We start from the raw sequence: 27,306 nt of genomic DNA, 5'->3' as shown, positions 1-27,306 counted from the left end.
TCTTTCACTTAAGATGAGAAGGTGGTATGGGGATATTCACAAGAATACAGGACACATACAAGAACTTGTTTTTCCCATGAAGCTTGATCATTCAAGTTACATTTAAAGGTCCATACATTACTCTTAAGCACAAGCAAGTTTTCAATTGGACCAAACCTAAAAATAGGACAAACTGGGAAAAGGAAATTTTGCTCTTGGATAACGCAATTATCCACTGAGCACTTGACATAGAGACAGGCAAGAATTTTTGTGATAATAAAATATAAACTTCCAAATTTAGGTTTGTCACTAAAGGGAGAAAAAAAATCCAACCAACCAACTGCACAGAAAAAAACCCAGTGACACTGTGGAAACAAGGCTTACTGGTGATCCTCTTAACAACCCAGCAAAAAATACTAATGGCCAACTGCCCAGGAAAGGACCCAACATCTTTTCATGTCAATACTGAAAACAAAGGAAAGTTTTGCCTTTAACATCTATCTATACACTAGAAGTGTCTCAGTCTTTCAGATCAGGACGTTTTGCACCGCCCTATCAAGACAACTTGCTTCAGGCAAATTTGCCTTTAAAGACATGCAGTAGCAAACCAGACTGATGTCAAGAAATAGAAAAACTCCCAGAATACCTATTCTCTAACCAAACTCTAAATCATTACAGTTCTTACTCCCTAAAATGTCAACTCAGCAGTCCATTTTCAAAACAACTGTCTGCTATCACAGAGCAAGGACTTCAAGACAGTTACTCATCAACACACAGAACAAGATTAGAGTATTAGCCAGACTTCAGGAAGACAAAAATCTTATAGCTCCATTAAGTTTCCACGCTTCTGGTACGGTCTGTACATGCCAAACATTCTGCATTATCAATACTCTTTTGTACTGGATTTTTTTCTTTAATGTGCAAGGGTCACTGTTCATGTCCTCCGGCATCTTGCTCTAGTTCTTTGACAACACAGATAAACAATGGTGCCAATCTTAATGTAATTTGCAAATACTCCATAGATCTTTACCTTAACAGCTGTCAGAAACACACAAAAAAGATCACTTGTTTAACACACTGCATTAGTGGCATCAGCAAAAGAGTACTTGGAATGTATTTACAAAATGGAAGTCTTTACAAACTAAATGAATATTTGGAAAGTATTTACATTTCTTCTCCCAAATTGCAAGTGTAACACAAAGGCTAAAAACCCAAAATTATAGATAAGCTGCTCTTGGGGCCACATTAATCTGGCCTGAACTCATCCATCAAGTGGTGTTACTAATTGGCAGCCCACACAAAAAGTGACCAAACCCAACACTGTAAAAGGACAAGGTAGGGAGCAACGAACTTGAAAAGGGACATTACTGGACAAATCCATAACACACATCCAACATCCACTGTAATCCTGAGGTTTGTTTCATGTGTAACATACTTCTCAAGGATATCAGTACAGATATATTTTCTATCATCTGTGTCCCATCTTAAGCATGCTTATCTTTAAGCTTAACTGCTGAACAATTAAGTTAATTTGAACTCTCATTCACATCTCCAACAGCCCCAGCAACTGCTTTTCTCTAACACCTTATAAATTGGGAAACACTTTAAATAGTACAGACTTAATGGTCTGAATTTCAAGATTTCCTTGCCTCAGATGATTAGTGCACTAATAAAATTATTTAATAGCTAAAAATATGATAGCTTGTTCTGAAATGGTTAGTGTATGACAGCCCCCTGAAAACTTTTAAGATCTAAAAATGTATTTTAAAAAAATTATCTCACAGGCAGAGAGATATAGTTTCCCAAATATCCTGTGCTTAATAAACCAGACTGGAGGCTGGATCTGTGCATGTAGAGAAAGGAATGAGGACAGAGGTCAGAATGAACTGGGGACTCAGTTCTGAGTATGGACAAAAAGCCTGGCCAGGCTACAGCAAGAATTTGGCTAAATAGCTATTCCAGAGCAATAGTATGACATACACAAAAGGATTCTACTAGTAGAAAGATAATTCCTCTGGGATTCATTTTCTAGATTTTACAAGGACTATTCTCAAGTTAGTAAAACTGCAATAAAGAAGTGGAGCAGCATTTCTACTAGTATCATTTAAGCTGGCTTCCAGTGTAATACTTTAGCATTGACTATGGATGCTTTTATTGCTTCTCTTAGTTTGTCAGAAGAAACAAACCAAATTCATTTTTCCCTCTTACTTATGCTCGATTTTACAGTGATTGAGGTACAGTCATAGAACAATAATTATTTCCTAAACCATCTCACAATGCACTGAAAAAAGTTACAGGATATCTTTCAATACAGTTTTCAGAGGTTAAGTAGGACTATATTCAAATACCAGCACTTGGAGTCAAACACTAAGTAGTGTATTTATTCTCTTATTACAACTATAAAGGAAACTATGATAATACCCAAATATAGCAACTTCTATGTAAACATACAACTGTAAAAAGTTGCTTAAGTCATTCCTTTATTAAACTACTGAAAGTTAAATTCAGAGCACATTGAGCCAACTATTACATTACCTGATGGTCTTCATGTTTTAATAAACTAGACAGTGATTCCACACAGATTTCTAATGAAGAATCCTGAGGTTCCATTTTGCCACAGAGTCTGGATACTACAGCCATAGCTGAATGCAAAGTATCTTTATGAACAAGGTGTCCACTGTCACGAATGAATGTCAGAACACAGTTCAACCCTCCAGCTTCAAACACAGCTCCTGACTCACGGGTACAGATTAATTCTAACACCTATGCCAAAAAGAAATTTAGTTTGAATAAAGTACACACAAAAAGTCAGTTATTTATATCCACAGTCAGATACTTCTATCCATCTACAGAACTGGTTAAGAAAATTAAACAATAGGAAAAAAACCCAAAAACTCTCTTCCTCAACAGAAGGGGCCAAAGCCTCCAGTACTCTATTAGTTACAGCTTTCTTCAAAAATATGGGAGCCAATACAAGAGCATCCCCCAAAGGCATAGTCATAATAAGTGTTCATGAATAAACTCTCATCCTGGGAGAAACACAGAAGTGAGAATTTTGAAACTTGTAAGAGCACCGTTACCCGAGTCATGCACTTCTGAGTCAACTGGAAATACTAAATAGGAAATACATGCATAAATTCTGATGCCATGGTAATCAAGAACTCCAGCTGTATGCTACCACATGGCCATGAGTTATGCTTTAAATGAGAGATTGTAAGGGTCCTCTAAATTTCTGTAAAAACTTCACAAGCATGCAGGGGAGCTGTATCTAGTGCTATTGAGGAGGTAGTAGACAATTTTTTTACACCAGGTAATCTATCAGTATCTGGAGCAATTCTTCACTTCTTTGGTAGCATAAAAATAGCCCTTGGCATTCCATTAGCATTCTAGTCATAAAAGATAAACAAGAAATTTTTTCTAATATTTTTTGTTTCCTTTTCTATACATTTTTTTTAAGAAAATTGAGCTGTGAAAAGCACCAGACAGTAAGGATAAGCAGCAGTGTCCGCATGTACACTTTTGTCATAGTCTATATTTTTGCATCACATTTTAATAAAAAAAAAGGATTGGAATATGAGGATGCTCTTTGGAAATAGCAAATTATCCAGCTCCTTCTTAAAAACAAGAGGTTCTTAAGTATACTTGCCTTCACACATTGCTCAGCCAAATCTCTGCTCGTTCTGTTGTTAAGTTCAACAACTACTAAACGATTACAAAGTGCTTTGATAGCTCCATCCACTCCCACAATCCTACGGGTGCATTCAGCCGATACATCCAGATAATAAGTTATGGCACGAGCTGTTACTTCCAGTACATTGTCTGGAGCACTTTCATCCAGAAAAATTTTGCACAGTGCTGGCAAAAAAGTTCGAGGAGGGCATCTGCAAGAAAAAAAACACAACACATTACTATGTTGTGCACACTTCTCTACATTAAGCAATTTAATACACTTCCACATTAACGCTTTCCATGCACACATGATTTGCTCAACTAGTTTATAGTTGGTTCAGAACATTCATTTAGAACACTACATATCATACATGCATGAAAGTTCAAATAGGTAATCTGAAAATACTTGGCATTAAGAAGCCAGCAGAAAAAGATACTCTTGAAATTTTACAGTCATACATGGGAAAAATTTATCTTGCTGGGATTTTTTTCTAAGAATTAACCTAATGTCACCAAACAGAATGTATGTTTTCATAAAAGTGCTTCAAGGTTCAAGATGATTAATAGCTACTTAATCATGAAATTTTATATACAAAGTCTAAAGATTTTGGGTTTAACACACAATTTGATTTCGAGTGGTCCTTCTTCCCTATGTTATTTCCCTTGTCTTTTTATCCTATTTCAGTCTCCTCCCCTACTCCCTGCCTCATTATTTCCCCCTAATCATACTGAGAACATATTTAATTAAAGTAGCTTGTGTCTTTTGCATTTTCTCTCCATATCAATGTCTCAGTAACCTCTGGCTCTCCTGTTTATTGTTAGCCTCACTTCCATATGCAAGAATGGTGAAGAATATCCCCAAAACTTCAATATAAAAAAAAGCAAGCTGCAATGGTCCTCCTTCTATTCCTCTGACATTACAGAATATAAACTGAAATAATACTTTCCATTATTAGAACAGCTGTGGATAAGACTGATTTAGATCAAAAGTTCTAAGACATGGAGCTATATTTTAAGTCAATTTATCTTCCAGCAGCATATTTAGCAAAACTTAGCAAATGATGATGGCTCACCACAGTGGTAAAACACTTCCAAAGTGATGGTGGGGAATTAGGTGAAGGGGATATATGCTGTAACAGTAGTCAAAATAGCTGGAGACTTCAACCCTAGATGTAAGAGACCAGACTAAATCTACAGGAAGCAAATATTCCTTCTGCAACTTTTCCTTCAAGTAGAGTTTTGGTTTTGAAAAAAGATGGCTTAACTTTTCTAAATCCAAAAAAAGAAAGAATAACAACATGTTTTTTACTCTGGAAGACAGGTGAATTACTTGTTGATGAATCATTCTGAAGACTAAGAGGTCATTCAGTATCCCATCTGGTATGCAATGACTCACACAAAGACACCAAATCCTGGGACAGTAAAATGCGAATAGTTTCCTTCAAGATTTTACCATGCTTTGTGAAGTAACTAATAATGCTGCCTGACAAATAAATACATTACCAAACAATATTTAATGATAAATTAATAAGTGAAGCTGAATAAAGGTTGAATAAAGCTCAACCACATATGTAAAACTTATATTGGCCTATCCAGCCTATAGTGTCTGTTGTTCTTAAGAAATTTGTTATTTAACTCTACATCTTTAAGAAGGGTTTATACAGCAACTTTGCATTTTAGATATTATCCACTGGCAGGAAAAAAGGTCTGAAATTTGTACTCATTATTAGGTGACCACCATACGATGACACAAGAAGCATTTCAGTACATAAAATTTAAAGTGGACAATGTATTCAAGGGTTTTGGTGTTGGATCTTTTATACTGAACTTTATGCAACACCAGGCAGACCACTATAACATTGCTATGAACAAGGTTCTTCAAACTATATTGCAAGAAAAAAAATTCAATAAACACAAATCTTAAAAAGTCCCAAACAAACCAAACCCACACACATATTACCAAGTAGAAGGTAGTGAGCTCCATTGTCTATTTTAATACTAGCAAGAGTAGTACACCATTTTTCTTAGATGGCCACACAGCTGCAGAAAGTTAAAAGCCATACTTAGCAAATCTAAAACCTACCTTTTTTCTATGATATAACAGCTTACAAAGAAGCACAACACAAAAGAAACTCAGCTGTATTTTTTTAAATGAAATTAAATAATTAAAATTCCATCACCTATCCACCAGAGCCAATTACCCAGAAGACACAGTAAAATACTGAGTTAGTAAGGGCATATCACTTATACTGAATTCTTTGTCAGCACACAAATGCCAGTGCACAGTATCAGCAATGCAGTTCTTATAAAGGCACAGCTCTCTAGCCCAAATGTAAAGGTTCAGGGTCTTTTAAAATGATCTTTTTGCCAGAACCTCTAGCTACACTCATCAGAGACCACTTTTTCAATCAGCAGGTACAGAACAATCTACACTTTCTGTCAGTATCTTTGTTTTCTGACTTAGAGGAGTGATTTCCAGTCTCCCCATTAGAAAACGAGGCTTCATCACAGAATCAAGCATGGCCTGGGTTGAAAGGGACCTCATGGGCAGGGACACCTCTCACTAGACCAGACTGCTCAGAGCTCCACGCAACCTTGCCTTGAACACTTCCAAGGATGGGGCATCCACCGCTTCTCTGGGCAACTATATTGGGTTTGTGTGACCAGGTCTTGGTAGCAGAGGGAGCTACAAGGGTGACTTCTGTGAGAAGCTGCCAGAAGCTCCCATGTCCTGCAGAGCCAATGCCAGGTGGCTCCAGCATGGACCTGCTGCTCACCAAGGCTGAGTCAATCCGGAATGGTGGCAGCACCTCTGTGATAACATATTTAAGACAAAAAAAGGTATTTACATCCACAGATGTAACTGTGGCCGGAGAAGAGCAGGGTAAGAGTATGTGAGAGGAACAGCTCTGCAGACACCACGGTGGAGAAGGGGCAGGAAGTGCTGGAGCTGAGATTCCCCTGCAGCCCGTGGAGAACCACGGGGATGCAGAGATCCACCTGCAGCCCATGGAGGAGACCCGAACTGGAGCAGATGGATGCCCAAGAGAAGGTTGCCTAGCCAGAGGAAATCCATGCTGGATCAGGCTGTGCCTGAAGAACTGCACCCCATGGAAGAGTGACCCACATTGCAGCAGTTTGTGGAGAACTGTTGCCCATGGGATGGACTCACGCTGGAGAAGCTCCTGGAGGAACATCACCTATGGGAGGAACCCCCCACTGGAGCAGGGGAACGACTCCTCTTCCTGAGCAGCAGCAGGAACAATGAATGATGAACTGACTGTAACCCCCATTCCTCATCTCCCTTCACTACTGGTTCGGGAGGAAGTAGAGATTGGGAAGGAAGAAAGGGTATTATTTTACTTCTCATTATTCTACTTTGATTTTGTTAGTAATAAATTCAGTTAATATCCCCAATTCAACTTTGGTTTTCCTATGACAGTATTTAATGAGTGATCTCTCTCCCACACCTTATCTCAACCATGAACCCTTCATCATATTCTCTATCTCCTCTCCAATTGCAGAGAAGAACAACAGAGTGGCTTTGCTGGGTGCCTGGCATCCAGCCAGGGTCAACCCACTACAGTAACCTTGTCCTGTCACCACATGCTCTTGTAAGAAGTCCCTCTCCAGCTTTCTTGTAGGCACCCTTCAGCTACTAGAAGGCCATAATTAGGTCAGCCCAAAGCCTTCTCTTCTCCAGGCTGAACAATCTCAATTTTCTCAGCCTTTCCTCATAGGAGAGGTGCTCCATCCCTCTAATCTTCATGGCCCTCCTCTGGACTCACTCCATGTCCTTCCTGTGCTGGCAGCCCAGAGCTGATGCAGCACTGCAGGTGGGCTCTCACCAGAGCAGAGGGGCAGAATCCCCTCCCTGGCCCTGCTGCCCACACTGCTTTGGATGCAGCCCAGGACTCATTTGGCTCTCTGGCTGGGAGTGCCCATGGCTGGGTCATGTCAGCCTCTCAGCCTCATCCCCAAGTCCTTCTGTGCAGAGCGTCTCTCCATCTGTTCATCCCCAGCTCGTGCTGATACCGGGGGGTTGCCCCAACCCAAGGCAGCACCAGCACCTGGTCTTGTTAAAACACAAGAGAATCCCATGTGCACACTTCTCAATCTTGTTCGTTCCCCTGAAGGGTATCCAACCCTTCAGGTGTGTCAATCACACACCACTCAGCTCGGTGTCATCTGCAAACTTGTCCAGGGTGCACTCAATTTCTTTGTCTATGTCATTATCAGAGATATTAAATAACACTGGTCCCAAAACAGATCACTGAGAGACACCACTTGTCACTGATGTCCATCAGGACTCTGAGCTATTGACCACTACCCTCTGGACGTGACCATTGAACCAATTTCTAATCTATCTAACAGTCCACCCAGCAAATCCTTCTCTCTCCAATTTAGAGAGAATTATGTTAGGAGGAAGCCTGTCAAAGGCTTAACAGAAGTCTAGATAAATGACATCTGTAGCCCTTCTGCTGACAGAGTCACCCCATCACAGAAGGCCACAGGGCTGGTCAGGCAGGGCTTGCCCTGGGTGAAGCCATACTGGCTGTCCCAAGTCACCTCCCTGTCCTCCCTGTGCCTTAGCACAGCTTCTAGGAGGATCTGTTCCGTGACCTTCCCAGGCACAGAGGTGAGGCTGACTCGGCAGTAGTTTCCAGGGTCCTCCTTTCCACCTTTATAGATGGGTTCAATATTTCCTTTTCAAAATTTTCTTTTTCTAGTAATTTGGGACTGCAATGACTTTTCATGGAGAGTGACTTGGCAATCACAAACAGAAAGGTTGTGGAATCTCCTCTGGAGATCTACAGATTACACTAATAAGCACACACAGACCATACAGATAAATTCAGATTCTTTTGGCTCTTTGAAGTTCCCTCAGGCCATACCAGCGTGCAAAGTTCCTGAAAACAAGGGACTAGAAGTACCAGTTCTGTCATTCACACACAGTCTCAATCAATGGTTCAGCCTGTGATAGCAGGCAAGAAGGATATATGAACACATCCCTGGTGCTCTAGCCATGATCTTCTCAAACAGGTGGCTAAACAATTACAGCATAAAATTGCCTAGCTGTTCTTTTGAAGGACTTCAATCTTTATGCTTTATGATGTTCTCTATCAATAACTGCATACAAACAAAAGGACACAGGTAAGCTTTATAGTGATCACCCTTTAATCCTCAAATCTGCACTGAGCAATAGCATGAGTCTCCTGTGCTTGAAACCATAAGCATCAGCTCTACATTGTCTCAGGGAGAAGAATGTGCCTGTGTGAATAGTGCCAGAGAAAGAACTAACAGGGGTAGGTGGGAACACAAGCCCCACAATGAGAGATGAGGTACAACACCATCAGAACCATATAGCAAATGCCGAAAATACACCTCTCCCTTCTGTTGAGGCAACTCCACTGGGGATTTCTCTGTGCAGGCATTTGACCAATAAAAAGAGAGGGAAAGTCTTGCTTTTATTCAGTGGATGGTCTTTATACCTCAAAACTGTGAAAATGGGTTTTCAGAGTAGCCCTTAAGTCTTCACTCAATCCAATTCCAAGCAAAGGCACTAAAGCATAAGCAAAGGCAGCAGAGAGAAGAGAAATCCTCTGCTTACCTAGAAGCAATTCTAGCAAACAGGTCAAGCACAGCACCTTCTCAGGACCAGCCCCTCTTTAATGAAGCACCAAGTAAGCAAATACAGTCAACACCAGAAGGAACCAAAGAGTGAATCAGACAAATCATGTTATGTATGCATCACTATTACGTAATAATTCCAAGGTAAATCCTTACTGGCTTTCTTAGGCAGGCCAAAACAGAACAAAAGGACCTAAAACCACTTCAAATATTGGCTGAGGAATATTAGGGCCCTCTAGTAATATAGACCTTATTTCTGTTCCAACTAAGGCTATGCTCAGAACTACAACATATTTTGACAGGTAGTAAAACAAAACATTCCAGGAGTGTCCATAACTCAGACACAGGCTGAACATTGAACTCATCTTTAGAAAACAGTCTACATGAGAAAAACAAGGCTGTCAAAACTTCCTGGGACATAAGGGAAACTGAGATCAAAGCTACAGCACTGAATGAACTGATGTGACAGGAGAGCAACCAATAGTCAGTTTTTAGTACACTTCCATCTACTGACAAATGATGCTTTTGATTTCCAGGAGAAAAATACACCAATAATTGTAATGCAAGCATCAACACCCATCAAGGAAAAAAAAAACTAAGTGCATAATTTCTAAACCATCCCAGTATCAAAACCAGGTTCACATGTTGCTTTTATCCAGACCATATATTAACTAAAAGTAATATAACTCAGAAAATCTCAGAAAAAAAAGAAACTATGACAGAAAAATTCCTAAAGTTGTAGGTGAAGAACCACTGTTCACAATTACCTATTTGCAGTGAAACTGGTAAAAAGATGGTGAGTTTTCTTTAATACAGGAAAAGCTATTCTTTAACAGCATTTATTCTTTCAAATTAGAAAATAATGGCAAATAGGTATCTCCGAAGTTCAGGTTTCTATGTAGGCCCTTCTTCTAATAAACAGGAAAATGAAAGGAAAATCTTTGTAGAGTTTTATTTCTAGGGAGCTGTATTAATACCACATTGGGCACTTCCTAAAGTGCTTCAAATGTGTATTTTAGAAGAGTGATTAGGGACTACTTAGTGAATTAATGAGGTCACTCTGTGTTACTCCTTAGTGAAAGACCGACTTCAAGTTAATGAGGTTACTCTACAACCCACACTAGAGCTCTTGCTAATTACTTTAAGTCTTGCAGCTCTCAATGTCCACCCAACTTCATTCCTGTACCTCCAGGAGAGGAGGTTAGTTACTGTTAGTTACTATCCTCCAAGTTTTCCACCCACCATGTTGCAAAGATCTTGCTGAAAGACAGGTTTGTCCAAAATAGGTAATATTCCTTACCAATATTTCCCATCTATATTATGATCTATTAAGACTGGGTACTAGAGCATTCTCTGATTCCTGTACTGACTTCAAGAAATAAACCACATTAAAAAGTGCTGATTCTGTATAATTCATATTTAAATAAATACAGTCATACTTTCAGTGTTAAAATGAATTATTAGGTTGCAAAGAGTGTAATACACAAATTCTTTAATATGCATTCTGCAAAAAATATACTTGATCTAAAAATATTTTCTAAATATCATAATCATCTTGATGTCAGGAAAGGCTAAGAAAATTTGTCAGTATAATTATATTACTACAGAATTTACAGCACTATAATCAGCATAACTCCATATGCTGACACACTTCTGAACATTTACACACACACCCACCTCTTTAGGAACAGAAATATCCATACGGATACAAAATTCTTAAATAGCTACAGCAGTAAGCTCCTGCCAGTGCTAATCCCTTAAACTCTAATGAAGTGACTCAGCTGATTTTACAGCTTGCCAATGTAAAAAGATATGAAGGAAGTAAAAATAGGCACTGTAAACTCATTTCTGTAATTACATTTCATATTTTAATGCACTTAAAATCCTTAGCTAAAACAGAAACAATAGTGAAGACTACACTACTGCCATGCTTAAAAAAAACTTAAAGAAGTTAAAAAGAGCAGTTCAGTTCATCCCAAAAATAGTTAACAAGTACTGCTAGCATTAGGGTGTGTTACTCAATTCCAAAGTAACCACTGGATTCAGTTGATGTGGAGCCCCTGGCATGTGACAAAGCCTTCAGCGAAGCTGCTTCGTCCAAGACATGTGACTTGTGGCAGAAAACCAAGCTCAGCTGCCTGCCAGCAATAGCTGGATCTTTAATGCATCCCATCTGCTGAGACCAGTTAAAAGTGGGAAAATAAGGAATTATATGTGTCTACACTACTTAGTATCTAATAATTTTAAATAAAAACTGAAATACTGAAGTTAACTCTCATTAGTAACAGTTTTTGAAGAAAAATATACCAGATAAACATTTACAACAACACATCACACAACTTCGAAACTTTTAAGAATATCCTGTACAATTGATTTTTCTTAAAGCAAAAGTAGTTTCAACTCATTTTTGATTCATCATTCTTTTTCCTTTCTGTAATTCTTTCTATGGGAAGAGATCTCAGACTTTCCCTTCATTGTTCTTTCACTGGAAGACTGTTCTGTTTTCACATATGAACCAAAACCAACAGCAGAGTAATCCAGACCATCCACAAGAGAACCCACACACCTGCACTGCCTGTATGTATTCTTCTGGATTCATTACCAAAACACATTTTGCACTGGTTTCATATAACACTGTTAGAATACAAATTAAGTCCAGAAAACACCACTCATGTATAAAACTTTAGACACACCATACTGTATTTTAAATGTACATGGAAAAGGCAAAAAATTAACTGGCAATTTAGGAACTTTTTCCAGAATTACAAAACATTAAAACTTGCACAACTCTGAATCCCTACTCTTAATTGCAATCACAGTCCAGGCCAATAAAATTAAACTGGAGAATTAACAATTCCATCCTGTATTCATTCCAGTAGAAACTCTACTTTATTAAAAATTACAAGAAATTAATTTAGAACTTGAATATGACATTTAAATAAAACTTTCAAACTTTCTTTTAGCTAAATAAATGACGGAGCCTGAACCCTCTTCTGAGAGTTCATTATTAGACAGGAAGACACTTAGTAATGGACATTTAGTATTCAACTACACATTCAATAAATATCAGTTGTGTAAAACGAAAAGTAAGAAAAATCCGTATGAGGAAACAGCTTCCACAGGACAGGTAATTTCTGTATTTCTAAATAATTACCATTTGCTTTATTCCTGAATTTATAAAGGACATATAAAGCTGCCTTTTGCATTTTTCAGCATCTTATAACAGCTATGCCATACCTCAGCATAATAATTCCACACGTTTGTTCTCCAATCTCATTACATTACAAGCATTTTGTAAATATTTTACAGACTCTTAGTCCACAATAGCTGAATAAATTAAAGAATGTCATACTACAGGTCTTTCTGCCCATGATTTCTACTAGTAGCAACCTCAATTGTGCAAATAGATAATGCTTTGAGTACATACTACATCTGTCAACATTTCAAAAGGAAATAAGCAATTTAAACAAAAAGTATGATTTTGTATGTGTGCCTAAATATGCACATATAACCACTAGCTTCGTTTGGATTCCCAGGTGCTCAAAAAAAGAACTGACTTACACAAGAAAACTTCCCTATTAGCAATCTACTTAACATCTGTGCTATCTATACTTCTTAAGAGGCCAATATTAAAAATCACTTGACCACTAGTCATGCAAGAAAGGAACCCCGCAATTTGACATTCCTGTAACATCTTTTATTGGTCTCATCCAATCTGTTAGGAGCTGACACTTTCAAAAGGTCATTAACCTGACGCCTTAACATCCTGCACCCATCTTTTGCACAGTACTTGCAAGAATCACTGCAGTTTAATCTCACATACAAATTTCTGAACAAAATAAAGAATACTTGACGATATCACTAGGAAAAAAAAATTAAATGCCAGACTAGTAAATAGTGACATCGTGATGAGTTGTTTGCAATATCCAGAGGCACAGGCTCATTTAAACAAAATGTGTTTTAACACTCACAAATGCCAAATTACAGATCTTAGTCTAGGTAATACATCAAGCCATACCTAAGCAGCAAGCACTCATATCCTTGAAAGCAACTCTGAAGACAGATAACTAAAACCACACTTCCTGTACAAAGTTTTGGAAACATCTAACTCAACTTGGCATGTTTAACTGTTAACAGCAAGTCAAAGGCACTACTATAAACAGCATGGATGAAGGTAACACTGGAAAGTATTTCTGAAGAACTTGTAAACTGAAGAACTAGAGAAAGGGAGGAAGATCAAAAGCTGGTGAACTGACTGCAGTCTACAGAATTCATCAGACTGGCCAATTCTTATGGAAAAGAGCAAGTAAATTTCAACAACAAAGACAACTTAGGCAGCAGATTTAATAGCAAAAGAGAGGGTAAAAATAGTTAAGATGCCCTCTCAGAAGCATTAGCTACACATTATGCTTGTATCAAACAAGATGTTCAATCCAGTAATAACCATATAAGGGCTATGACAGAAGAGAGGATGTCGATTTAGACTTAATCTTCCCTTCTGACCTTTGCAACCATTAAGATTCTCAAAATAACTAGACAAGGTTAATTAATCTCCACAATACCAGTGACAATGAGGCCACAATTCCCATTTTACAAAGAGTAACCAAACAGACATTAGTATTTTAAAATTCTTGTAACTGAAAAAGAAAGAAAACCAAAACCAACAACAAAATAGCCCTAAAATCAGGAATAATTCTAAACATTACATTGTAACAAGATTGCTCCCTGAAAAATACAGAGCACACAGCTACTTCCGTCTCAGAAAACCACTCTGTAGGGTGCTGAGGATCCCACTATATTGGAGGCCACAGAGTAAATTACTCCAGCGCTGGTATTTCACTGTTGCCATACCCTCTGCCTTCATTAAAAGAAAAAAAGCTTAGTAGGAATCACATGAGACTTGCCACTATAAAGGTTACAAAATTTCACTTGGGAGAGATGTCTGTGTTAGTGCAAACCAATAATTCACTAAGGACATACACTTTTCATGGTTTAAAATAATGAAAACTGTAGTCTATTGTTGACAGCAATACTTATTCTAATTTACTCACTGCTGCACTCCAGCACAAAAGTGTAACAAATATCTGGCTCTATTTTTTTTCCTTAAAATAACAAAATGAGCAAATCTGTAGAACACAAAACATGAAACCACCTTGATACCAACAGAGCTGCTCTCTCAGTCTGTTAGTTTTTCCATAATTGTCATATCTGTTAAAGTGCACTTTACTGTCTGAATTACAAAGATGCTTTGTAAAGGCAGCCCAGATTGTAAATATATTCCTGAAAACCAGCACTTTGGATTTCTATCCCTATCTCTAAAGGACTTTTTTTTTTTTTTGTCTGTATATCTAATTTTGATTTACTGGAGTTTTGCAATCCTGATAAAGACAGGAGAATGCAGTTTTAAGCAGGTAGAGGTAAAGCTAAACTGTTCCACATTAACATTCTCACTAGCTCACATCAGCAGTCTTTGGTCCACTAGAAATTCTTCTCATACTTGCTAGCAAATACAATATAAAGATATACACTTCTTCCCTAGTGAATAGATACTTTGAAAACAAAAAGGTTCAGTGCGAATTATAGTAAACATATTTGATCTAAAAAATAAACAGAAAGGATTTCTATTTTATACATTAGAACCCTAACATACGACCGTTTGTACAATTTGTTTGTATTTGTCAAATGAGCTGATAACTCCTGATAATTTTTTGCTTACCAAATCTGTTAATGCCAAATATACAGAGGTAACTTACAGAAGAGCCAAACAGGAAGATGTTTTCTCCTTCTGAGCATTAATAAGGCCTATTTAATCTGCTATGTAAAAAAAGGTTTTAAGCAGGTCTTACTTTGTTATACCAGTGCCTTAATCTACAAATTTTCATTGTAATTAATTGCTAAGTACTTTTACTCTGACAGACAGCAACAGAAAGCTAGACCAGAAGAGTTCTAATTTTAGTTCACTAAAAAAGCGAAACAATCACACGAGGTGAAAAAATTATAAATTGAAACACCTACGCAGAAAAGAGCCACATTAATAATGTGAGATTGCAACTAAGAGCCTCTACATACATTTAAACTGTTACAGGTATTTTAAAAGACAAAAAAAAAACCCATAATTTCAATTAAGTTTATATTAAATGGATTCTTTAAACTCCTGTTCAAGTGGATTTAATAGCATACAGTTTAACTACAATTTGGGAGGAACACTTAAAATCACAACAGTTTTGCTGTTTTATTCCAACTAAACTACTTAACAGAACCATTTCTCCTCATTCATTAAGTTTCTGTAGTTCAAGTTAGTGGCTTTTGTTGCTGGTAAAATGTTAGCCATTCTTCATGCCAAGTGACTAGCAGTGTCTGTGACTCATTATCACCAGAAGATGAATATGCCACTGATTTTTGTTATGTTAACATATGAGTAACTTCCAAAATAATTTAATTGGATGCAATATGTAAATCTGGGAAGAAGTAAAGAAACATCAATTATTTGGCAGCACTACCTGTTAATCAGCTGCATACCCCAAAATGTGCTGTGATACTGCTAGAACTGTGCAAGAACATTATGAAATACACCACCCTGCACGTGTGCCTGCTTCCAGCTTGGAGCCGAACTGAAACACCAATTTCAATATCCACTACACTTGTACAAAAGCAAATTATTACTTTTATCATTAGCTATATCATTTCCTTCAGAACATGTCTGCAAGTAACCCTTACAAAAATTAAGTGCAAGATTCTGAATCCAACAGTTCAATATTTTCTTTTTCCATTCAACTTTCTGCTTTCTTTGCTAAGTAAGATTGTGTATTGCCCTTAACTCCCTAAGAAAGCAGCATGGAAACCTTGTTGTGGTTTTCGAGATGGTGCATAGCATTCATGTCAATACTTCTAATATGATCTTGCTTCACAGTTTTGCCAGTCCTCACCATACATAGCTTTCAATCACCAGATGTACTTCACTAAAATGATGGGCTTTTTCTTAGCTTACATCACAAAAGCAAATAATTTCTTACATAAAAGTGGAGTAATACTTAATATTTAAAGTTACTCTAAGCTGTGAAAAAAGTCCCATTTCATTCTTGAAGAAACTGTTTTAAAATGTCATCTCTAAGTTGCTGAGTTTCAGAGATGAAAAATTTTCTTTAAAGTTTTGTCAACATATAACTAATAGAAATTAACAATTCCAAGATCTTTAAATAACATGTGTACAGCATCCAAAAACTTGGAAATGCTGTTCTTACTTACTAGAAGAAAAAAAAAATTGTAAAATCTAGAGGCTGGTTTTCTTACCAACAGAAAAATACATCCATATTCTAGATCAGGTATGCACTGAAAATATTTTCAAGATTTGTTCCTGAAAATAGAGAGTTTAGCAGCCCTTCTATCACACAGTAAACCTTCTATTTCAGCAAGAAGCAATTCCTTTAAAAAACAAGCTGAAAAGGAACTATAAAATATTATCCATTATTAATTTATTTATACCCTCTCAGCACATAGGAACTATAAAATATTATCCATTATTATTTGAGTTATACCCTCTCAGCACATGACAATTTTGGCTACTTGAACTGTCATTTGGAAATATTTTAAAAATACTTTTCAAGATAGCATCTGTTTCTTACAGAGTTCCAAAATAAAGTCACCTTGAAATGCAGGCACCCATAAGCACATGAGACAATCACTGAGAAGTTCTCCAGTGAAGATTGTATACCTTTCTCTGCTTCTCCCATATTTCCAGTTATGCTCAGTTATGCTCAGTGCTCATCAGACACTTCCCTGTATGCTCTAACTCACTGTAAGAGCAGAAAACTAACAACCTTCTTCAGCAGGTTCAAAGAGCAGCTTGCGCTTGCAGAGAATTAGAGGAGTCCAGTAAGCCCTGACAGTGGCAGGAACAAGAGAACGGTTGGGAGGAATAAAAAGGGTGGGCGATAAATGGGAAGAAGGTAATGATCTACCATGTCAGTTCACTACATACCATGGTACCAGAGCATAGACTTCAGTATATTCGCAGAGCAAATAAAAAGTAGCAGGTTCAACATTATTGCAAAATCACTTCAACAGGCAGAGAATTTTGGTAACTTCTTCCCCTATTTACATTTCATTCTCTTCTTTTAAAGGAAAACTTACAGTAGCAAAAGAAACAGAAAACTTACAAGACCAGTAAAATTAATTTATATCAATGCTCAAAAGAAAAATTAAAATGCCAAATGACATTTTAAATATTTCTTCTTTCAGACATAAATGATTTTAAAACCACAACAGTGCAATAAGTGAAGAGCATTCATTATATACACTTTAAGGAAAAAAAAAAGAAGCATTTGGACTACTTAATTAATTTATATTGAAATAAAAGTCTGTTCTAAATAAGATGCATAAAACCCACAACCGGTTTGTATTTTTTGAAGTTGACATTTCATTCCCGACTCTCAAATACCCAGAAGACAACCTTAAAAATGCTTATGCCTAATTCTACATCAGTTCTACAGTATAGAACAGAATATCCTGAAGCAGGCAGTTCACCCAGATTAATCAGAAAAATTCCTTCTTAACTACCAAGGTTTTTTCTACATTGGTGAATTCTGAGGCTACGCCAGTATCAATAGTATGAGGATAGACAGGGAAGTTGAATGGATCTCGCTACACTAAGGCTCTTCAAGTCAAAATTTTATCTGTAAGCTCACCAAGGCAAAGAACGGGTGGCTTCAACTTCTAAAGCACTGTACAAAATTGTGCTTAATGCTCTGCAACTACTACAATCCAAATTTTACATTTCTGTAATAAACACAGTCATGAGAACAGCTTCTAAGAGATAAGTCCGAAAATTGTTTCCTTCAAAGCTACAAAACTAAACAGTGTAACAGACAGCTACATTCTCAAATGCTTCTAAATCCATTCTCCTAAAAAGCAGGATGTGTCTGGAAAACACTTGCCACATTTTATTTGGAAAAGAAAGTGAGAGCAATGAACAAAACCATGGGAAGGAAGAGAGGCAAGAGCATGAAAATCAAAACTGAAGAAACTAACCAAAAAAGTAAAAGTTGTGATTGCTTACACTTCTGCTACCTCTTCCAGACTAGTGGTGGGCTCTCACAGGAAGTAGTGTAGCACAAGCACAGCAACATTCAAGTAACAGAAGTGATTATATCAGCATTTTGTGCTGTGAGAAATATAAAAAGGCTTGAGTGCAGGGACTGTGCTATAGGACATGTACAAAGGCAGTTGAGAAAAAGACTGGTATGAACAGCAACATGCTCCAAAGAAGGGGCAAAATTTTTGTGTGAACAGTGGTTATTGTTTGTGATTTTTGCTTGGATTTACAGAACTCAAAAAAAGCTACTATATCCCTTGATAAAAGTACTGTGAGAGTATGGATGCTTAAATATATCTAGGTGACCATTATAATCCTAGTGCAAAAAAGTCTTTCTCTAACAAAACAAAACACATACAAAAAAAAAAAAAAAAAAAAAAAACAAAAAAAAAAAAAAAAAACTCCAAAAGAAAAAAAGAAACAAATGAACAAAAGAAAAACCAACACCCCCCCACCACCACACACTCATTAATCCACATCATTTAATTTAAAGAAATGTATCAAGAGTTGCAATCAGCTCCTGTGTCAGAACAGGCACCATGTATACCCAAACAACACTACCTTTTTAATCAGACAAGGGTACTTCACACGACATTAACAGAAACACTTGATTTCAGTGATCTAAACTGAAGTTCAGTTTGTAAAAACATTTTTGAGGCTGAAAGCTTCTAGGAATGTTAAATATTACATTCAGCTGCAGAAAGGGGAAAATAACATTCCATAAACAAAAGCCAGAACTACTTACGTTTCAAAACAGCGATCCACGTTGTCTGACATCAGAAGCAGCATGCAGAGCTGTTCCAGTGCTATTAGCTGCATATCCCTTTCATCCCCCTGCCCCATCTGCAGCCATTCCAGCAACGTGTCTGGATCCACATCTGCCATGGTTTTTTATAAAAAAAAAAGCTGCCTCCACTTCAATTAAAAAGTACCAAAAATATCCTTTAATTGTAGAAGCCAGACTAACTTCAGCACAATTAATTTCTCTCTTCAGTCAGCCTCACACTTTTGCAGTTTTCACCTAGCAAGAAAAAGTAAAAAAGTAATCATCATCACAATCTTGTCATTTAACTCTCTGTATTTGCTCCTCTCTAAAATGTATAGCACATGTTTGGAAGAAAATTAAGGAAATTTTCACATATCTTATCAGCAAATGGGGTTTTTTCAAGCTTTATAAGCAAGTAAATAGCAAAGACTTTGTTCTGTTTTGAGGATAACTCAAAATTAAAGCTAGAAAAATTGTGCTTAATCCTTTTGTGTATTCTTAAAGCTAAGAGAAAGAAAGTGATGCCCTGCTGATTCCCCTCCTTTAATAGCACGTTATTATAAAGTGTTCAGTTTTATGAGAGATGGATTATCTCCTCATGAAAATATGGAAAGATAATAAATTTCACATTTTAAATAGAAATCCATAAAATAAAAATCTGAGATATATAATTATAGACTTTCAGAATCTTTGGAAACCTTCTAAAAGTTCGAATCGTTCATCTTTTAGAACAGTATTCACACATAATGAAAACAGGCTTTTTATGTCAAAGGATAAAAAAAGACAACTTAAAAACCACTTCCATTTTCAAGAGTTAGGGGTTTGTTGGGTTATTTGGAGACTTTTTGGAAAAAAATATTTAATTCAGAGCTTTCAAAAAAATCCAGTGAATAATTCAAATAATTCACATACATATAAGGAAAACAACATTATTTGTTGGCCCAGTGCCATAGTTGTACATGCAAGCTGAAGACCAAAAAAGTCCCCTTGCCTAAACTTTGTGTTTAACAAACAGTCAAATTCACCTCCCTTGCCTAAAAACACAGCAAACGTGACTATTTTCATATAAAACCTAATGGGTTACAAACCAATCTCTCCAAATTAGACATACAAGAAAAACAATACTCTTTCAAAACTCAGCTTAGAGAAGAAGAACTAGTTTATCAAACTCATAGGTAAATATGAAATGCTGGACAGTGTCCCCACAAACAGGGGGGAGGTGATGTGGGAGGCAGAAGCTTGATCTGGACAAAGTCTGTCTACTTGTTTACTTGCTGCTAATGAGTTAATAGTTAAAAAATAACCCCATCAAGGGCATGTCTACAAAAGGGAACCAGAAATTAGTATTACATGAAGAAACACACACTAAATCAGCTCCTTCACAAAAGCTTCAAACTCAAAGATGTTACAGAAGCACAACAGATAGGATTTTATACAATTTAGGGCCATAATATTACAGATCGATCAACTACTGCTTACCAGTTATATATTTGATATTATCTTACTCTAAAAAGTAATTTAATATTAGTAAACTGATTTTCTGTGTTTTAAACACTGCTTATGACTCTCCAAGATGTCTACAGACTGCATTTCCTGCTCTAATCCTACACAAAACTACTTTTAGACAGTAAAAGTGGGGTCGTATTGTAAGTATTCTACCTCTCCTCAACACGACTAAATCGTTATTTCCGGGAGCGGAGAAATGAGTGATAGCGACAGAAACAAGAAAATTAAGAGACAGCGAAAGTGGGATAAGTTCAACACGGGCACCTGCTGTTCTCATATCCCAGGCGGGCTGTACAGGAACCACCGCGCAGAACGCGGAACGAGGCGAGCGGCCCCAGAGCAGGGGCCAGGCCGCAGCCCAACTCATCCCGCGCCGCCCGGGCCTGCTCGCACACACCAGGCGGCCCCGGGCCCGCGCGGCGCTTTGGGCCCCTTCCCCACACGGCGCCGCCCGGGGCAGGGGAGGCACCGCCTCCACCTCCTCGCCGCCCCCACACGGGGCACCCGGTGGCGTGAGGGGCTCCCCGGCAGCGCCGCCCCGCTCTGTCCCCGGCCCCTCGCACAGACTTTCTGGCACCCGCCGCCTCCCCCCCGTCCGCAGCTCCGGCCCGCTCCCTCCCGGCCCGACAGGCCCGGGCAGCGACGCTCGAGTTCCCGGCGAGCCGCAGGCCGCGCAGGGTGACCCGGCCTGGCTGCTCGGGAAAGGCGCCGTCTCCCAGCCCGGGCCGGAGAGGCTCCGCGCCACCCCCGCCGCTCACCTCAGCCTCCCGCAGCCTCCTCACCGGAGCCGAGCCCTCCTCAGCGCCACGCCGAGACCGGAGCGGCGGCGCGGCGGCGGCGGCAGCCCGAGCCCCGCGGCAGGCGGCGGCCAGCGGCATCCATGGCGCTCCGCCCGCTGCGGGGTGGGCGGGCGCGGCAGGAGCGGCGCTCGGGGCGGAGCTGAGGAGGCCGAGCGGCCGCCGGGGGCGCTGCGGGAGCCTCCGCGGAGAAGGGGCCGCTCCCGCGGGCGCGCTCCGCCCCGCGCCGCCGCTGCGGAGCGGCAAGCGAGGGCCCGGAGAGCCCCAGGTGCGGCCTGCCCGGCGAAGGGCCCTGCCCGGCTCAGGCGGCCTTCCCCTGCTGCGTGGGTTTCTTTTTTAACAGTTTACAGGTCATTTTATTTCTTGCCATATTCTGGTTATTTACTTCAATATAATATTCTTTACCTTTACGGCAGGGCTTATACTTTCCAGGGGCCACTCGGAACCACTTTGATCCCCCTCCAGCACCTCCATGAAAAGGGATCTGGTGAGCGGATTTGAGTGTCGCAGTGCTGCGTCTTAGAGAGCGAAGGTTTTAGTTTGCTGCTACCGAGCAATGAGTTTGAAGTGCTGCAACTGGGCCGTGTGGCTTGAAACACCTTTTGCAGTAGAGTGGTCCACTGCCATACGTGCTGCAAAATGCTGTGCAACTACTTTGCACATGATTAAAAAATAAAGTAAGCAAACTGCTAAAAATTTAAAATGAGGGATTTTCAAAATAATTTCATTCTCTGTAGTGTGACATGTTTTGCAAAGGAATTTAAGCCTATTAATATAAGGACAGTAAATAAGATTATTGTACATTTGAATGTCATTCCTACCTACATCATAGACATTTCCTGTAATTAGAAAGCTAAAACTACACACTGAACAAAAAGGCAATAGCAGTCATGCTTGGTTAAAACTTGCCGAATGCCAACATTTTCATTGGTCAGTGTTGTAACAGCACGTCTAGAAAGTGTTGTTTTTATTGGTGCAGGTTTTATTCAGAACACAAGAACAGTAGTTCTTTTGTCTGTGTTTCTGATCTCTAAGGCAGCTTAGCCTTTCTGTCTTACCATATTACATCTCTGTTAACTGCGACTTGTTCCAGCTCAGCCGAGACTTACATATGTATCCTTTGCCTGTGCTTGTCCTTCAGAGGTCAGGAGGACTTCTGATATGCTTAAAGTTAAGGACACAAGGCAGTAGAAGGACTGAGTCTACATTCTTTCAATTTAGAAACTTGGTCTTCTTTAACTTTTCACCAGTGCAGAAGCAGCAGAATTAGGCCAGGCTTCTGAAACCTGCATCTGCTAAGTGACCTTGCTCTGTTGCATGATGCTAGAACAGTTGCCTTTGCTTTTTTAATGAAGAAAAGTTTCAGATAAAGAAATATTATTATTTTCTTCAGAAGACCAAAAATTGAAAATCAAATTGAAATCAAACAAACATTTCACTCTTTTCACATGGAATGCAGTTTCTGGGCAGGTGTCTGGACAGATACATAGTTACTTGTGGACAATATGAGGATATAAAAATACAGATAAATTTAGAACAAAATCAAAATTTTAAATATTATACTTGAATATGAATCATGGATTTAAAGTACTATTAAGCAGGAGTACAAAACTTAAATACTGGAAATATCTTTCAGATAGTTATTTCTAAAAGGAAAAATATAAATACTTCTATGCCATGTTGCATGAATTGCCCAATTTCATATATCAATTATTTTTACTCAAAGAAGTACATTGAATAATGTATTACAGCTTCAGTCAGGAATCAGGATCTTTTTTTATTCTGATACAATATTTAAGAGTTAGCTAGTGATTTTTGTTCCTTGTTATGCGATTTCTTCCCACCAGAACAAATCTGAAAAATAATGCTGACGAGATAATTTCTGCTTCATTGATTATATACTTCTTACAATATATGTATGTTCATTGACTGATTAATACTTTTTTTCACTTCCTGTGCTGATGGGCATTCAAATTATTTTCTACACTCTCTTTGTCAGAGAGTACTCCATTGAAATACACAGTACACAGTAAGTGATACCCCTGAAGTTTCAGACTTCCTCTGTGTACAGCACCAATCCAGACTAGAACTGCCTCTTCAAAAGTGGCTGTTCTTTAATACTTACTTAGAAGGAAATCACTAGCAAGTTAGAGTGCACTTAGCAGATGAGAAAGACATCAGAATCGCATTTGTATGGAATTACTCACATTCATTTGAGTTTTCACACAGCAAAGGTTTGTTCTGACCCCCAAGTTTCCAGCCCCTGTCCATCATTCCATTAGTGTCCGATCTAAGCCTTCTGAGGAAGGAGAACTTTATGTGGATTAGTGCAGCCAGATGGGGAAGGCAAGTGATGCATTCATTGAAGTGACAAGTAAAGGACTGTCGTAGCTGCTTGAAGAAATTGCTTTCACACACTGAGCATTGTGTGAAACTTACAAAAACAACTCCCATTCCCCGTGCTTGTGCAAGGTACATATTTTTCATGCAGTTAGAAAATTACCCAAATGCTAACACTAGCTGGCACGCAATTCGTGTATGACCTTGGCCTAATCCCTTAATCACCGTGTGTCTCTTTCTCCTCCATTTCAAAATAAGGAGATAGTAATGCTGGAGTCAGAAATATCTTAGCACTTATGGAACTGTGAGTTGCTGAGGCATATTACTATATTAAGTCTTAAAAAATGCCATATATTTATGACTACACTTGAGCAGACCACACATGTAAGTGACTGACAATGCCTTTGGAAATTAGGCCACATTGGGTCAACATAGACTGATCTTTGTAGAGAGTTATATTGAGCAATTACCATGATTTTTGCTGAGTATTTACCTGAAAATTAAAATCTGGCTTTAAAAGAGAAAGTCAGCACAATTACTAGAATAATGTCAGGGACACATGAACAACAGTAAAATATGCCACGAGGGTAGCAAGGATCAGGGATTGGGTTGCAGACACAGAGAGATTCTGAGACGTGTTGTAAAGGACACCCCACTTGAGACAGCTTCTCAACATTGCAGGTGTTCTCAAAAGGATTTCATTATCTTTGAAAAGAAGTCACTTGGCTAGGATTCTGCAAAATCTTCTCACAATGGGAAAAAAACTAAGTTTTTTTTCACTTGTAGCTCCAAGAAGAATATAATTTATTACTGCTTTTATATTATATTCAGGCTGGTGTTTTCTATATGGTTTTAGCTGATAGCAGAAGGAATGTCATGGTCACTCTTAATGTCACTGTGTGATAGTAAGGATTGAAAGCTTCAGACTGGAATGATTGGGCTCTTGTTACAGAAAATACAAAATTGACCTATAACCAAGCTGAAATACACCTACAATTCAAACAAAACAAGAAGACTGAGATTCCTTTTTTTTTTTTTTTTTTTTTTTTTTTTTTTTTAATTGATACAGCAACTAGAAACCGGGATAACTGTTGGTTTTGTTAGCTTTCTGCCTACTTTGGTGTACGTGCCAAGTTGATGTTTCCAAAAATATCATTCCTCTGTAGTAAATAGATCAGAAGATGATATAAGCAGAACCTGAACACCTCCATCAATTTAAGGGAGTAGTTTATGCTGAAGACCAGATCTGTGTCCCATGAAATAAAACTGTTAGGTTATTTATGGATTATTTATTCTTCCACTTTAACACTCTTTTCTCTGACACCCACACAATAATATAGTTGAAAACACTGAAAGTACCTACTCCTCCAAATCCAAAAGATTAATAATTCCATACATTTTGTTTTTTGGATGAATATTATACTTCTAAAGAAAAAGTTACTAAATGTTTACTACACATTTCAAAGCAATGAGATCATATATTACAGAAGCTTTCTTACTATATCAAGTAAGATTTAGTTTTATAGAATGTGGCTATTTAAGTATATTGTTAAGATTTTCTTATGGATTTTTTTTTTTTTTTTTTTTTAGTAAATAAAACGCAGTTGTGAAAGGCTTTTCGGATTTAAATCCTCCTACGTTACCACAATTCTTTTCTTAGCCACTCCACTGTTGCACAAGCCTGGGGAGCACAAACATAGTGTCAGCGTCTTGACTTCGCAGCAGTGCGTGCCAGCCCTGGCAGCCCTGGCGATCAGCAATCCCGTGCTGCTGGCCGGCGAGGTGTGTTTACGAGGCGGCTCTGACGCAACCCCGCAGCAGGAGCTGGGTGAGAGGTTTCCTCCTCGGGAGGCCAACCCTTGCAATTGCGCGTCCATGTGGTGAGCGCACGAGTGACCTGACGTGATAAATATGCGAGGGACATGCTGGTGTTTACTGAGGTACGCGCTGAGTCATTGCTCAGCTTGTGGGGCTCCTCCTCAGCAGAGGCTCATCTTCCTGGAAGCTGCTTCCTCAGTCAGCTACCCTCAGAGCTGACTAGGGAAGAGCATGTTTTTCAGAAATCTGCAAATACTCTGAAATTATTTTTTCTTCTGTCTGAAATTATTGCTCAAAATCATAAGCATTAAAGTGGTTTTTCCTAAGTAAACTCACTTATGTGGAGTTTTTTTGTTTGTGGAATGCTTTTTATTTCAAATTTACTTTCTTGCTGTTCCAGGCTGAAGAGAGAGAAATAAGCAAACTTTGTATCAGTTAACTAGTTTCTACCTCAGTTTAGCTTCAGTTATATCGCTACTTTGGACAGAAAATAGAAATTAAGTTGCCCTTACTCACGCACTTTGTACCTCCAACTGCCAAGGGGAAAGTGAGATAGAACTTAGGCAAGAGTTCTCTATTTCAGGCTGCTAGCTCTACCCTGTCCACTAGTACCATGGGCAATAGCAATAAATCCTGATCCAAGACAAGTGCAAGGAAAGATCAGTGACTCAGATCACAGGACTTCTTACTGTTTTAATGGCACAGGCTATGTTATGACTTTCTGAATCAGAAGGTTAATTAAGATTTGGTATTTGTTCCTCATAGTTCTACTCTTTTGTTACAGGAATAAAACACATGTAATCCTATCAAGCATTTGATGTGTCTCCCAAAACTTCAATGAAGTATTATGAATTAATTTGAATTACATTTGTTGACAAGAAGACTTACAATAAGAAGAAAGTGTCTTTATCACAAAATGATTTTTCTATATTCTGGGATTAAAAAAATCAATCTTAGAGTTTTATTGAAAAGATTGTAAGTTTTATGTATTTAAAAGCTTACAAATGCCTTTTACTATTCTTGTCATGAAATTATGCCCTATTCACCACCATTGAATGCCTTGTCATGCAAAAAGAAGAAACAGCCTCAAGCTTCTAAATCTGAATTTCTAGATTAGTTGCTGACTGAAAAAGCTACATCATTCACTCAAACCAGGAAAAATAATTAGAATAGAGGGGTAGAACATGGCAAAGTGCAATAATAGCACTGTCCTGGGGCACATGAGTCAGACAAGAAGAAAATTTTATCATTTACTACTGTAAACAGGAAAACTTCCTTGCCCCAGTGATGACATTTAGGGAAAATGGGAAAGTAGTATACTTCACCGATGGTTTGATCAGAAAGTTAGCACTCTGCAATCTCAATTGAGCTTGGACTGTTGGATTTGTATGAAAGTATTTGTTTGATTTGTATGCCATTCAAAAGTTAAATCTATACTTTGTTTAGAATTGTTCCAGCGATGTAAAACCAGGTTTCTGCAGATCTTCAAGTCTATACTTCTGCAAGGAAAGAATGCACATTCCTTAAGGAATATATTACAGGCAATAAACTGTGTACCAAGTTTTCTCTTCATTAATTTTTGTTAATAAATGAAGATCACATTGTGCAAGTACTGGGATTTGCCTTCTACTGTAATCTTTGAACTTACTCCCAGGTTACAAACTGTATTAAATAGAACTGGCTGAAAATGGGGAACTGAGAGATGAGCA

At 38.3% G+C, this 27,306-nt stretch overlaps 1 protein-coding gene and 1 long non-coding RNA gene across 10 annotated transcripts in view; one reads left to right on the top strand and one right to left on the bottom strand.

Moving 5' to 3' along the window:
• HECTD1 (HECT domain E3 ubiquitin protein ligase 1) overlaps positions 1 to 21,481 on the bottom strand; it is a 61,990-nt gene extending 40,509 nt beyond the window's left edge. For all 9 annotated transcript variants that reach the window (XM_053944898.1, XM_053944906.1, XM_053944907.1 and 6 more), the window contains exons 1-4: positions 21,401 to 21,481; positions 19,116 to 19,391; positions 3,626 to 3,860; positions 2,515 to 2,742 (exon numbers count right to left, since the gene is read on the bottom strand). In XM_053944898.1, coding sequence (XP_053800873.1) covers positions 2,515 to 2,742; positions 3,626 to 3,860; positions 19,116 to 19,255 — 603 coding nt within the window. In that variant the 5' untranslated portion in view covers positions 19,256 to 19,391; positions 21,401 to 21,481. The remainder of the gene's footprint in view (positions 1 to 2,514; positions 2,743 to 3,625; positions 3,861 to 19,115; positions 19,392 to 21,400) is intronic.
• A 98-nt stretch (positions 21,482 to 21,579) lies between these two features.
• Positions 21,580 to 25,942, top strand: LOC128789221 (uncharacterized). The gene is made up of 3 exons (XR_008431352.1): positions 21,580 to 21,762; positions 21,856 to 22,116; positions 25,370 to 25,942. It is a non-coding gene; the product is annotated as an uncharacterized LOC128789221 (long non-coding RNA).
• The last annotated feature ends 1,364 nt before the right edge of the window (positions 25,943 to 27,306 follow it).

Source organism: Vidua chalybeata, chromosome 6 (assembly GCF_026979565.1).
Source record: "Vidua chalybeata isolate OUT-0048 chromosome 6, bVidCha1 merged haplotype, whole genome shotgun sequence".
NCBI lineage: Eukaryota > Metazoa > Chordata > Aves > Passeriformes > Viduidae > Vidua > Vidua chalybeata.
This window is presented reverse-complemented; position numbering and strand designations above follow the sequence as displayed.